The sequence below is a fragment of the Perca fluviatilis genome, chromosome 11 (genome assembly GCF_010015445.1).
Source record: "Perca fluviatilis chromosome 11, GENO_Pfluv_1.0, whole genome shotgun sequence".
Classification (NCBI taxonomy): Eukaryota; Metazoa; Chordata; class Actinopteri; order Perciformes; family Percidae; genus Perca; species Perca fluviatilis.
Window position 1 is genome coordinate 7,904,116 of NC_053122.1, and position 15,106 is coordinate 7,919,221.

The following is a 15,106-nucleotide window of genomic DNA, read 5'->3' on the forward strand; positions in this document are numbered from 1 at the left end:
AAAAAAAAAAAAAAAAAAAAAAAACAAAAAAAAAAAAAAAAAAAAACAAAAACACTGCTAAAAAAAAAAAAAAAAAAAAAAAAGAACGGAGATGGGCTTCGAAATTCTGAACTGAGAGGGGCAGAAAATAACATTTCGCTTGGATTTAAATGACCTAAATTTAAATTATATTGCGTTACTCTCCGTCAAGCGGATTTAAAAAAAATAAAATAAAATAAAAAAAGGCCCAGAGTGGAGAAAATCTGCAGTCCGAGTCTTCGAACTCAGACTGATTTCAAACTGTCCGCCGACGGCTCGGCTGTCAACTTTGGTCTCCGTTTACTAAACCGAATCAGCTCCAGGAAGCCAGACCATCAGCGGTTTAACGTTCCAGACGCCAGCAGACCGGCTGTAAGGGGAACACACACGGCTTTCACATGGCCAGTCACACGGAACTGAAGCACCCCGAACTAAACTGGAAATGGGCGCTTTAAGAACGCTGATTGAAAGAAGAAAAAAAAAACGAGAAGGGTAAAAACAGAGAGTACCATATTAGTAAAGAAGTTATCCATCATCTCACGTTTACACCAAAAGAAAAAATTTGAAAAAGGAAGGTGGGAAAACAGAAAGGGGGCAGATGGGGAGAGAGAGTGTAGTCGTAACGACTGTTGTTTCTCTGGAGGTGGAGGGGTGCATCATCGCTCTGAGCACGCTCAGATGGTGCTGATGCAAGGTCAGTTGGGTCCCTGCTCCGTCACCACGACGACCGCCGCAGCCTTTACGTTTCTGTGGAAAGGCACAAACAGGATGTTGAGTCTACACGCATTCATTTGACTCATGGAAGGAATTATATTATCTGGATACCGGATGCCAAAATGGCGAGTATTCGGTTCAACAGAGTTCCCTCGCCCAGAGCATGCGTCAAAAAATTTTTTTTTTAAATAAATAATCAGGCAACATAGCTCTTTATCTTCATTTAAAGCTCTCAAACTACATTATTTCAGAATTGCATTTCCTTAAAAAATTGTTTTTATTTTTTGCTCTACTGAATTTGTTCTTTTGAACTTAATTTGGGAAATTGCTCCTTGTTTCATATTATTTGTATTTTATACTTTGATAATTCTGTCTTTTGTGATTAACTGTGTAACTGGCTTTAAAAAATGGTATATAAATAAAGCTATTATTATTACATATCGTATTCACAACTCTAATAAAACTAATTCAGGGATCTGAGAAAAAAAAAAAAAAAAGGTTTCTCAGTTTCTGCGTTTACTTCCGTGATATGCGGCCCGCTGATCATGTGCAGCAGTGTTCCTCCTGCTGACCCATTGATCATCAAATACCGTTAATAGTCAATTTTCAAGCAAATATACCAAAAACATTCTCGTTTCAGAGTCCCAAAATATGCTTTTCTCGGGTTTATAACATTGTAAAATGAATATTTTTAGGTTTTGGACTGTTGGTTAATTAATAAAGGATGAACAGTTAATTGAGAAAATAATCAGCAGATTAACGGATAATGAAAAGCGTTGTTAGACAGCTTAGTGTGGACCGGAGGCCAGAGCGGGAGAAAGACGGTTTTAGACGGCTACTTGTGGACGTAACCTCCGGTCATATTTAGTCCTCATTAGGAGCGGGACGTTAAAAGGAAACAAGGTTTACCTGTGGGCTCATCCTCAATCGGTTCCTCTGCTGCTGCAAACACAAACACACACAAGTAAAACCACAAGATCCTAAAAATACTGTAACGCTGCCCCCTCACAAAGCTTTGCCCCCTTTACATTGAATCTATCCTGTGTGTGTGTGTGTGTGTGTGTGTGTGTGTGTGTGTGTGTGTGTGTGTGTGTGTGTGTGTGTGTGTGTGTGTGTGTGTGTGTGTGTGTGTGTGTCTACCTTCTGCTGCTGCGTCCTCCGCTTCGTGTGCCACTTCTTCAGTCTCCTTTGCTGTGGATTAAAAACGCATGATACCATGAACCAACAAAAACAGAATCAGTTAAAACCTTCGTTCAGCACCGGTACAACACTGACCAAAAAAAGAAGTCAGCCTTGGATCATCAGCTCCACTACTTCACGATTTGACTTTCAAATTTAAATAAAAAATTATTTAGGTGCACCAGCACAAAATTTAGGTGCACCCAAATTTTTCTTTGCGTCGCCATTAGTGCTGAATGGCGATACACGATATATAGCTCTGTATTTTTTTTACAAAGTGGGCTAAATGTTAAGTTTTAAGTCAAAGCCACTTTTCACAAGCTCTTTTATTAAAACAGATTGTGATTAAAATAAAATGCAAAGACAGGGTTTCCTTTACAAGTTTGAAAATATACAGCAGCAACACATGTAAATGAAAGTTTAGATAGATAGATAGATAGATAGATATACACGGGGGGGGGCAGATGGGGAGAGAGAGTGTTGTCGTAACGACTGTTTCTCTGGAGGTGGAGGGGTGAATCATCGCTCTGAGCACGCTCAGATGTATGTGTGTGTGTGTGTGTGTGTGTGTGTGTGTGTGTGTGTGTGTGTGTGTGTGTGTGTGTGTGTGTGTGTGTGTGTGTGTGTGTGTAAAAATAAATAAAAAAAGAGGACGCCCAGATAGCTCAGTTGGTAAATATAGAGGTTCGACTCCGACCTTCATTTCCTGCATGTCATTCCCCCCCCCATTTCATGTCTTCAGCTTTCCTATCAAAATAAAAGCCGAAATCTTAAAAAAATAAAAAATAAATAACAGACCGAAAGACACAGGGAGACCGAGGAAGAGAGGGGGGAGCGATGGACTGAAACGTATGCTACACTCAGACCGACGGCTGACTCATTATGAACGGGTCCAGCACGGGTCGAATGCGCTTTGGCGGGTCAGCGGCGTTACACCCGTCGTGTGTAGGCTATGAAGCGTCTGTATCGTCACTGCGCTGCATTTTTTATGAACTATGATCCAGCAGGCTCCGTCTTACACGCTATTACTCAACAAACTGAAGTTAGTTGCATTTAATAACTTCTTATGGGTTTCACCGTGGCGGCCGCAATAACAGAGTTACCAGCGGAAACACTGGTACCAGTACAGGTTCCCCTCTCATACTTCACCATATACAGCTGGGTTAATAACAATTAACAATTAAAAATGTAGACAAATGTAAGTAGTATGGACCGGCGGCGCTGTGTGTCTCCATGTCGCAGGGGAGCAGGGTGTGAGTGAATGGGGGGGGGGGGGCTGCACGGAGGAGAGATCCAAACAGGCACGGCTTTACACAAGGAATGGGTCATGTAACGCAACATGAAACCATATCCATATAAACAACATGAAACCATATCCATATAAACAACATGAAACCATATCCATATAAACAACATGAAACCATATCCATATAAACAACATGAAACCATATCCATATAAACATGAAACCATATCCATATAAACATGAAACCATATCCATATAAACATGAAACCATATCCATATAAACAACATCGCTTCGTTCGTGGAGAGGTAGCGGATGCGAGGACGTTAGGTGCACCGGTGCAACCTAGGAGAAATCTTAGTCACACCCTTACAAATTTTGGTCGCATTTCTGAGCACATTGGTCGCACTCTAGAGCTCTGAAATGGCAGAAGGTTATTTGTTTAAGTTTCTCCGTTTTATTTTTTTTTTTATTTTTATTTTTTTTTAGAGGCGCAATCGAATTTTAGTTTACCGAGTTGTACCTGAAGAAAAGGTATCCGCCATCTTTAAAGCACCAAATACAACCGGATTAGCTCGTCTTTTTACTTTTATGCTTTCTTCTTTACCTGGTACCGTTTGCTCCTCCACTACAACTTCTTCTGGAGTAGCCTCCGTCTCTGCAACCTCCTCCACTGCCTCTTCTGAGGGAGCTGCCTCCTCCTCCTCAGCAGCTTCCTCCTCAGCTTCTTCTGAAGGTGCTGCTTCCTCTTCTACAGCCTCCTCCACTGCCTCTTCTGAGGGAGCTGCCTCCTCTTCATCAGCCTCATCCACTGCCTCTTCTGAAGGAGCGGTTTCCTCTTCTACAGCCTCCTCCTCTTCAGCAGCCTCCTCCTCAGCTTCTTCTGAGGGAGCTGCTTCCTCTTCTTGCACTAACTCCTCAACAGCTTCTTCTGAAGGTGCTGCCTCCTCTTCTTCTGTATCCTCCTGCACAGATTCTTCTGTTGGAGCTGCCTCCTCTTCAGCAGGTTCCTCTGAAGGTGCGGCCTCCTCTTCAGCAGGTTCCTCTGAAGGTGCGGCCTCCTCTTCAGCAGGTTCCTCTGAAGGTGCGGCCTCCTCTTCAGCAGGTTCCTCTGAAGGTGCGGCCTCCTCTTCTTGCGCTACCTCTTCGACTGTTTCTTCTGAAGGTGCTGCCTCCTCTTCAGCGGGCTCCTCAACAGCTTCTTCTGTAGGAGCAGCTTCCTCTTCCTCTACAGTAAAAGCATCCGATGCCACCTCTTCAGCAGCAGCCTCCTCTGTCTCCTCCACTGCAGCAGGCTCTCCCACGGCCTCGTCGGCAGCCTCCTCGACTTCCTCCAATGCATCCTCCACCTCTGCTAAAACGTCCTCCGCAGTCTCCTCATCTTCCTCCACTGCAGCCTCCACCTCCGCTACAAATTCCTCCACAGCCTCGCCGGCAGCCTCCTCCTCCTCCTCCTCCTCCTCCTCCTCCACAGCCTGCTCTGTTGCAGTTTCCTCTTCAGTCGCTGCCTCCTCTTCAGACTGGTCTGCCATCATCTCTGCAACCTCCTCGACTGGAACAGCCTGAATCAAGAAACATCATCAAAAGGTTAGATAAAGATACAGCTATTCACATTTTTTACTAGCTATTAAAAAACGTATGGATAAGTATTTTCCTAGAAGTTATGTTGTCAGAAAGTTGCCCACATACAGATAACACTATTAATTATGAAGGTCTGTCAGAAAAGTTTGAAATTAATAAATATACCAGCAGTAGTTGCGAGACAGATGTGGTCAAGTAGCATCGAACTCCTCAGAAACACAAAAAACAGCATGCATCCATCCATCCATCCATCCCACTCACTACCAGCAGGGGGTGTAAGTTTGACATTTCAGCAGCTATTATTTGAGTGTAGGAAGCAGTGTTGACATCTGCAGATCTACATTACTGCTGCTATACTTTCCTTATGGGTGGCACAGGTAGGCATTACAACTGCAGAACAGTTTAGAAGGGGCTTTACACTCAAAGCAAATGGAGGAACTTAAGCAGCCTGTACAGAAAAACCTGTAGACCGATAAGGAAATTGGAAAGGAAAGATTGTTGACTAGTATTTGTTTTAAGTGCATACACTCATCAATCTGAGGTTGTGCTAATCTTTTTTTGTATCCTGCAGGGAAGATACGAGACCTTTCTACCACCTCCATCCCAGCCCCCACAAAGACAAAGAATTCAGTTTGAAACCGGTATGCAGTTACGATGCAGGGGGTGGCAGTAGCAAGGACATGGCTTCTTTTAATAACACAAACCAAATACCTCCTCCACAGGGGCATCCTCTTCCACAGCAGGAGGCTCCTCCTCCAGCACCTCTGGATCCTCCTCAATCACCTAAAAAAAGGTATCCACCGCCCAAATGTCAACAGCTTCAAACTTGTATTTGTGCAAGGGAATAAAGTATACAGTTAACATACTACATGATAGTATAGCAGTCATGATTCCCTGAAGGAATATGTGTTTCACTATTTAATTAACTATTAAGCTTCTCGAGTACATTTGACTTTACAAGTTCAAATTTCAGCAGAGATGTTTTTATGAAAAGGATCGATATTGAAAGAGCATTCAAAAACGGCTGTCTGCAACTGGACCCAGTTTCACTGATGGTTTTAGAATAATCAACCTGGCCTGTACCAACCTCAGGAGTCTCCACGAGCTCGGGTTCAGGCTCTGGCTCTGGTTCTGGCTCGGGCTCTGGTTCTGGCTCCGCCTCAGGCTCAGCTGCTACCTCAGGTTCAGGCTCTAGAGGGAGGAGCAGACAGTTTTACAGATTCTCTCCCTCTCTCAAACACACACCACAGCTTGGCAATGTCACAGAATGTTGTGCTGGGTCCATCCTGCAGGAGGCAGTTCACGCCAAGCCTTGTACTGCGGAAGTCCTGTTGGTGTCATTTGTATAATGCCCCAGCATTATAATTTTGGCTACCACTGGCTACTCAAATTGTGAAGCAAAAAAAAAAATATCACAGTGCGCATGAACACTCAGTTAATACAGCCTGCCTGCATTGATGAAGGACATGTACACAGACACTCACGTACCTGGAGGAGGGGCAGAAGTGTCCTCTGCTACAGCAGCTTCAATCACATCTTCCACAGGTTCAGGCTCAGGCTCAATAACAGCTGAGGAGGGGAGGGGGTAATGTTATATGAATATTTGCAAGAAAAAATGGGCAGGGACATATCTTGGGAATGCAAAACATTTCCATTTTAAAATTCAAAAAGCACTTTCTTCTGGCCAAGCAGATTATTAAAATAAGCAGTTCAACTTTGAAGACTCATCCGTATGCTATATAGTCCAGGGGTCTTCAACCTTTTTAGGCCAAGGACCCCTTAAAGCTGCTGAAACACCAACCAGACGGCCAACAGTCGGCAGAAAAGGCAGTTGGACTGATCAGTCTCCCCGAGTTGGTCAAAAAAGTGCCTCAGATCGCACCGAAGAGACAAGACGTAACACATCTCCATAACAGCAGGCCGCGCTAATCTGTATTGTTGCCCAAAAATTTAAAACCGGCAGCTGATTGTCACGTGGGTTTGTTTTCTCAAGAAATTCAAAGACTGTCATGGCGGCTCGTTCAGAATACGATCTCATATCGTACTAAAATAGTTCACTGAAACGTGTTTCTGAAAACATTTTAAGCGAGAAATAGGCCGTGCAGTTGCTGAATCTGTCTTCATTTCAGATCAACAAAAGGTCAGTTTAAAAGATTTCAGATTTTGAGAGACTCCAGTCACGTTCATTCCGCTCCCCGTTTCCAGGTTAGCACTCTACCAGTCAGATGGGTCGTTTGAGTCTGACTGCCGGCAGTGCCCGCCCTGTCGATTACACAAGTCAAATTGGCCAAAATGAACGCCGACGGCCCCTCGGACTCTGTGTCAGGGCCTTAGTTGAACGAGAGACGGAGCTGGGTCCCCCTACTATATATAGTAAAAGACTGAGCTGCATATTAACTGGGTGAATGGATATTTATACATCATGCATTACTGTCAAACATAGTACACGCGGAAGGCAGAGCGTTTCATATAATGTACATTTTCAGACATTTAAATAGGGTCGCAGACCCCCTGTCCACTGCCAAACATGATCCACTAGCATAATCTTTCAATAAATAATATGAATAATATCCTACATTCATTCATTGCAGCTACATCACACAGGAGCAGAATAAGCTGTGGCTTCAGCTTTGTGCGATTTAATTTTGTGTTAGTTGTAATTTGGTTTAAAATGTTCCAATTAAAACAAATGTATTGTCAACTTGTCCAACCTTAGCCAAAATGACCTACAACACTGTCCGACACGTAGAACTGAAAACGCGTCGAATTTATAATAAACCTGTGTGGTACCTTCTGGTGTAGGTTCAGCGACAGGAGTCTCCACTGGGGCAGCGGCTTCTTCTTTACGGGAAGTGACGACAACAGCCTTCTCTTTCAGTCCTACGTGAGATGAATGCACATGTTGCTTGCAGGAAACATATGTAGGTGTACATTATAGACAAAGGATAGGTTTGTGTGTGTACCGGGTCCTTGATATTAAAATGATTTCATATCATGTTTAATGACTGGGGTTTTAAATATGCCAATTTGTGGCTGTCATACACACGTACTGTATGAAGATCCAATACATAATAGTTCAGCTGGTATTGCTGACAGTGGGGCATGTAGGTCATGTATTGTACATGAAACAGGTACAGGACTTTGTAAGTAAAAAATGTCTGCAGCGAAAAAGGTTATAAAACATTGGTAATATTCACATGAATGAACATTTCCTATCAAACCATCTCAAAAAAAAAAAAAAAAAAAAAAAAGGTATGGGGTTTCTTTTGCTGACTGACATTTTAGGATTTGTCTTAAGCTGACAAATATGTTGCATTTTGACACAAATATTTTTGACAATTTTGTTTTCAAATGAATTGCCATAAATGTAATGTGCTGAAAAGTAATGTGTTATCCTAAAATAAGGGACCTAAAAAAATAAAAAGTGTACGTCTTAACTGGATGTTGATCTGAGGTCAAAGATTTTGAGTTTCTTCCCAACATGCATTCTGGTAGAACCACAGAAGATTGGCTTTCACTTAAGAAAAGAGGCACTTACAGGGACCCAGAAACTTTATTGACAAAATAAATCAACATTTATGATAGTGGAACACAAATCTCCCGAAATCTTTTGGGAAAAAAAAGTCACATTGTAAATTTCTAGCAGTGGAGAAATTGGTGGAACAGATATCCTGTTTTCTAGTCAAACCTAAACACGATCACAAACCCTACATCACACTTGAAATCAACACGTTTAGACAATCTTTCAGTGCTCGTTCCGACCCCTGTGATTTTAATCCTATTCTTTTCCATTACTCCCATCTTCCCCATTCATGCCAGTCTTTCCTCACCCTTTAACTAAAAGTACAGATTGCGAGAAAAAAAAAATATCAATAATTCAGCCTGTACCAACATCAATAACAGCGATTCCCAACTGGCAGTTCACAATCCCAAGTGTAGCAAATTGTCAGCGCAGCACAAAGTGCTTGCTGGTGTCTGCTCACTACGCAACCTTGGCTTTTAATTGGTTGCCAATGGAAAACAGGCAACCATCACTCTAGAGCCCTGAGCTAGCTGGTTAGCTTCAGACCAGGATCAAAAGTACTTTACGAGACATGATATATAAAAAAAAGGTACTAAATCTAACAAGCCTGTCTAGCTAGAAAATTAATTACTTTTTTCTTTAACCTTTTCAGCAAAGCAACTGTTCTGTGCTAGAATACCTTTTAACTGGGTTGGGTTAAAAGCCCCAACTGCATTTTGCAACATTTTCAACAAATTTCTTTTTCCCTTCATTTGACAAGATGCCAAACGTCTATTCTGTTCTGTTGAATGATGTCTAAACACAAGCTAAAACAGCTTAAAGTTGGCAAAAGTGTGATCAAAAATCAGGAATTGAAAAAAAAAAAAAATAACTAGAATAGTAATAAGATTATGAATCCGACTCGACATTTGATTGCATTCCCGCCCTTAGGGTCTAAAATTAACACAGTCACCCAGTCGCCAAATGGGAGTAAATTTACTCTTTGGTGAGTTCATTATGGAGACAACCCGCCACTCTGGCCAGTAGAAAAAAATAAATTCTGCCGGGCTGTTTTTCGTGCGTAGAACGTAGCGCAATTCTTTGTTACAGTACACGAGGTAGGCAGACTTTTCTTCCATACGGCCAGTTGAAAGAAAACCTGCTTGCCATGTGGAGATTTATTGCGCGAGTGATTCCCTGAACGCTGTGAACCTCAGGCCAAAGAGTATTACTCTAAACATATTACCGTTAATTATTCCATGTTAATATTCTCAAACTTCTAAGTGATCCTTCTTGCACTTAAGATGAAAACCACTGAGTGCATCAATTCAAATGTGTTACACTTTAGTGTTGAAAACAAATTAGTATTCTGCATAATGTTCAGTGTAACTAGAGTAATTACTGCACACTTCTATAATATTTATTGAGAATCGCATACAAGACCAATAGCAATAATGGCAATGCAATAGTTAAAAGCATAGCTGATATCATTTTTAATCATTTCATCTACCAGCCACCTTGGGCCTTGATTTGAAAAAGTTAATTGCGGATGTTGAAATGGCTAACATTGGCTGGATCAAAACATTCCTCTAAAAACCTCTTACTTCATTTCCTGCCTCTGTCAGATTTCTCAGCTTTGTTTCGCTTTTTTTCTTTCGCAGACTCTTTCCCTCTCCCCTTGTCTTCCTCCTGTGCCTTCTTTCCCTCCACCTTTTTCTCTGACTTCTCCTCTTTCTCAATTCCTTTCTTAGATTTCTTCTCCCCTTCTTTCTCCTCTTTCTCCTCCTTTTCCTCATCCAGTGGTTTTGACTTTTCCTTCCTTAGTTTTTCCAGAGCCTTTTCCATCTCTTCTTTTTCTATCTTCTCCTCTTCCTCTTGCAGCCTGGTGGCCACTCTTTCCTTCACTCTGGCCGTTATTTCCTTCCTCCCTAGCTCCAGCTCCTTGTCCTCCTCCTCTTTGACCAGGAGCTGTCTGACCTCAGCCAGAGCCAGCTTGGCCAGCTTCTTGGCCTCCACACGTTCGTGGATGATGGCCAGCTGCTGCTTTAGAGCCTCCCGGAGCTTCGAGCCCACATCTCTGGTTGGAGAGGTTTCTGGGATGGATGAGCAACAACACGGTTTGTGTTTCACCACTCGTTATAGGACGAAGACCATGCTCAAGTTCACTCTGTTATTGGACATCACCACACATTAGGCGGGCGTGTGCATGTCTGAGGATAAATTAGAACCACAGACCAGTTCCATGCCATACTCACACTTCACAAGCAGTGTGTAGACTTTGTAGACCACATTGGTATGTTATACTGGGTTATGGAAAACAGCAGTCAACAGGACTTCTACTGGTTTCTTTAAAAGATTACCAAAATGAAGGTATACTCAATGAATTAAAACCCATGTTAAGCCTGAGTGGGGTACTAATCAATCGCAGAATTAAGCCAAAGTTTTTTTGTTTGTTTTTTAAATCACTTTAAATCACTGGAAATAAACCCTTTTAAACTCTTCTGTGCTGGGCAGAGCAACAGCAGCTCTCCTGCTGATACATCTACAACCGCCAACAAGCACAGTAAGACAGGCTTTCATCCATCTTGACTACCAAGAAGGATATACTCCTGGCTCTACAAGCCCGATATTGTTAAGTAAGGTTAGGTGCAAAATTAACGGTTTGTTCAGCTCAAAATATTCTGTAATATTGTAAATAATTGGGTTAGCATCCCCCTCCAAGCAGTCAATCTAGAAGAAACACTGAAACGGGTTAACAAGTCATTCATAAAATAAACCTAGCGGAGATCCAACGCGGAGATCAAACGCTCCGTTGGATCCGAGATCACGAGTTGTGAGTAGTTGAAACTTCATCCATTAGTCTAGCTCACACTGTAACACAGCACAGCTTCATGCAAGAGCCTGCATAACGATACCTTTCTTAGCTCCTCTCCTGGCTGCATCTCCAGGTTTTTCATCTGATGTCGCACACAAACAAGACAAGAGTTACAACACTGGGCTCTTTCACAGTTCTACCTTTGTTGTTGTTGCACACCATAAAGTGATCAGGCCGTTAACACAACCGTTTATCATTCCTACTGTCTAATATTAGATTATCAGTACTTTATGCACAAGCCATGTCCACAGCTCCATGCTATCAAGTCCGCTAAAAACGCTGCATGAAACTAATCTCAGCCTCAAGCAAGCTGAAGCAAACCACATTAACTTTTTGCAGCAGAAGGTCACGGTTGCTAAAAAATGAAACTTGACTAGGAACTTGGCTAGATTTCAATGAGGGATAAGCTGTGCAATACAAATAGCATTATCCCTGACATGTCTTAGCCAGAGTAAATATAAATAGTCCAAAAGATGTCTTCACTGTTAAACTAGCACCATATGTAGGAAATGCTGTTGGAGACCTTTCATCCTCAAAAACTATTTGTACTTCTATTGCAATGGCTGAAAGACCTAAGAAATTTTACAATTACACCATAGCAGAAAATAGAAATAAACATAAAAAAGGTGAATACGGCCACTAACCGCTCGGTAGTATATAGTATTCATATGTGAGCTGCTTCTTAACCAGACGTGTCCAATAACTGGGTGGGAGGATAATTGTCTGAATCCATAGAGTGGCTGGAAACTGAGGCAGGAGTCAATGTTCTTTTCTGTCCCAGTAACCCAGTAAAGTAATAGGCAGTGAGCTCAGCATCATTCTCCAATCTGCTTAGCTAATGTTAATACGAACACAAACATAGGATGACAAAAGGAAAAATAAGCTCATTATGCTCATTGTATGGTTATCTTATATGCACCAGCTCAGCAAAAAGCCACTAATAAAAAAACATTAAAAAAAGTCTTGTAAGTGTACGCACACTTAACCAATAAAGCAGATTGTGATTCTCAATGAGCTCTCATTCACAGGCTCTCTCAGTATCATTAGGTTTCACTCGGCTGCTGTGTCAAGTGGTAAAATTCGGTATTCCGGTCCGGTGTTTGCCTTAAAATCAAACTGGTTGGAAACGTTTTACACTGGCCCAACCCTAGCTTCAATACCACCATGTACACTCATTCTTCTACAAAGCCAAAGCTGGAGTCACTCCACCCCAAAACAGGAAGAGCCTGTTCCAAAAAAAAAAAAAAAAAAAATAATAATAATTTTAAATCCAGTGCATCCACGCATTCATCACAGCCATCAAGTTCAGTGCAAACATGTCGACACAGAAACAAACACACACACACACACTCAGCTGGCGTCGGCCGTCTAAGCCTGTAGCAACGATAGTAGTAGATTCAAGCGTAATTAATCAAACATGTCTTTTCTCTGTATCACCTGACTCATCCCTCTGAAACTCTTAACACATCACACCTTCCTACTGCAGAGCACTCCTCTCTCAACTTTGACCCAAACAAACTGGCAACAATTTGGACATGAATGGATTGTACTTGTGCATAGTCCCAAACTTGAACCTCAGATTTAAAAAGAAGTTCATGGCTTCATGGCTGACAATTACTGTAGGTGTGAGACCATTTTAAAGCATACATTTTGACTCATCATTCATGTTGTTATCAAGTTCACCTTTGCCTTTCCTAAGATGACAACGTAATTGAGCAATGGTACATTTTGACACCAGTGCTTTTCCTTCTATGGCATATCAAAATGAGTGAAGTAAAAATATCTATACAGTTATATACGCTGCCAACAAACAATCTGTATAAAAGTTCAAGACCCCATTTTCACCTGGTATTAACGTGCAATCTGTTACATTATCTGGATATTGACATCTAATCATGGGGCTTTGCTTTTTCACCTGGTATAAAGAGTGTTCCCTTTATCTTAAGTTTGCCTGCATTGTTATTTCATCTCAACATGCAAATTAGGCAGGTGGATTGGCTGCAATTTGTTGCCAAGGTCTGCAATGTGAGGCCCACATCACAGACTAAGACAGCTGAAAACATTTGTAGGCTAGATGTGACTGAACGGAAATTACGTTAATATAAAAAAAGTGTTTCTTGCTAAAAGACTCCCCTCGTTTGACTTTAATTGTATCCATAATAAAATAATGGGGGAAATAACAGATCATGAAACAAAAATCTTTCTAAAAAATAAAGTAGTTTGAAGTCCTTTTGTTATTCACACCTACAATTAACAGATTTTTATCTAGACAGTGATCAGAAAACAAAACTATAAAACTTGGGAGTGATACACTGAGTTAAATCTGTAATCCGCCTTCACCCCGGTCCAGTGAGGTTATGTATCAGATCAGTCCGATCAGCTGCAGCATCCAATCAATAACTGATATCCAAAAAGGGGACTTGTCGACCAGTAAGACTTCCGTGAGGGTTCCTCTTGTGCATCCTTGCTCAAAGCTCCCTCGTTGATCCTTGATCCTCGCTCCTCAGAGCAAAAATAAGAGCTTTGAGCCTTCTAGCTGGCGGACCAGAACGACTTTTAGTTCATGTAAGGATCGAGGAAATATCAAATTAGAGACTGCGATGTACCCAAAGACAAAACCCAAGATCCTTCAACTTAAGGTTTAAAAAGAGTACAAAATGTATGCCTATAGTCCCAGAGTAAATGTTGAAGATAACGTTTTATGGCATGCAGGAATAAGAACTGTCAGAAGAGTCAACCAAGCAGCTGTCCCAAGTGCAAATTATCCTTGTATTTTGTATTATTTAGTGTTACAAAACAGGTTTGTGCAGAACCTAATGGTAATAGATTCTAAAATAAACGTTTCAGAGGACTTCTAAAAAGTGTTCCTGAGTATTATGTCCATATCCCAGCACAGAATCAACATCATAGAAAACTTTCACCCTCTCAAGATTCCGCTGATACAAGAATGGAGCTCGTTTGTCGAGTTTGACAATTTTTGGGATTCCAGTTGGTGAAACCTCATGTGGGTGGGGCCTACACCACAAGTTTAGACTGGAGAGATTCATATCCAAAGCTACTAGTTGGGTTAAGTTGCCAAAACACGCAAAATTTTGCACCACACTGTAGCTTGGGCTGTTGGATGTTGAGGCCCTTCGGTCGAAAACAAGTGCGCAAGAGGATAATTGGGCTGCTGAAGTTGGCCAGAGGCTATTGGTTATGGAGGCCAACTATGACGATCTTTTGCCCCTGATTTCCATCATCATCCGCTCCTCTTTTTCCGAACCTTCCCTCATCATCCTCGTCCTCCTCGTCCTCCTCCTGTGCCTCCACGAGTCCTCCTGAGGCACTGCGCTCGTCCTCCTCCAGGGGTTCCAGGGGGTTTATCAGACCGTACAGGAAAGTGAAGAAACCGTTTAACCAATCAGAGCTGCCCTCCTCCACTTCTTCTAACCAATCCAGAATCTCGGATTCACCCTGACCATCGCCCTCACTGGTCAGGCCCTACGCAAACAAGAGGGGAGGTGGGGCATGGGTGGATGGAAGATAAAAGTTTGGGGAGCGCAACATGTGGAAGTGAGAAGGGAAGGAGGTGGAAAAAAAAACTAATAAAAAAGGCAGGAAGACAGAAAGGTGGAATCAAATGGAGAGAAGCAATGTAATGAAAGAGGATTAAGAGCAGAGGAGGAATGAGGAGGGAAACAAGAGGAGAAGGTAAGAGAAGTTGTAAGCGTATGTTAGGCAGCGAGGGAACTACTAAGGCTTTATCATAAGCAGCTGGAGTCTTGCTGTCTACACATGAACAAAATCACCTTGTGCCATGATTTTAAAGTTCTGGTTTATAAAATCATATAATAACTAATCAGTTTTGAGCTGAGCTCTGTGCACTGACTCTGCGCCTAAAAATCAGACCGTTCAGCTCACCATCCTTATCATGTGGAGACAGCCTTAGAGTCATAGACTTAAGAGTTAAATACAGAAAAATGAGAACTGAAGCTGGATTTATTATGGTGGAG

At 42.0% G+C, this 15,106-nt stretch overlaps 1 protein-coding gene across 7 annotated transcripts in view; it reads right to left on the bottom strand.

Annotated features, from left to right (window-relative positions):
- Positions 1-89: 89 nt before the first annotated feature.
- The window catches only part of asph (aspartate beta-hydroxylase), a 34,573-nt gene continuing 19,556 nt past the window's right edge, over positions 90-15,106 (bottom strand). For 5 of the 7 annotated variants that reach the window (XM_039814957.1, XM_039814959.1, XM_039814960.1 and 2 more), the window contains 8 exons: positions 7,525-7,614; positions 6,223-6,303; positions 5,822-5,925; positions 5,446-5,517; positions 3,761-4,715; positions 1,873-1,923; positions 1,642-1,674; positions 90-765 (listed from right to left, as the gene is read on the bottom strand). In XM_039814957.1, coding sequence (XP_039670891.1) covers positions 758-765; positions 1,642-1,674; positions 1,873-1,923; positions 3,761-4,715; positions 5,446-5,517; positions 5,822-5,925; positions 6,223-6,303; positions 7,525-7,614 — 1,394 coding nt within the window. In that variant the 3' untranslated portion in view covers positions 90-757. The remainder of the gene's footprint in view (positions 766-1,641; positions 1,675-1,872; positions 1,924-3,760; positions 4,716-5,445; positions 5,518-5,821; positions 5,926-6,222; positions 6,304-7,524; positions 7,615-15,106) is intronic. The other 2 variants (XM_039814956.1, XM_039814955.1) reach the window with 2 other exon arrangements.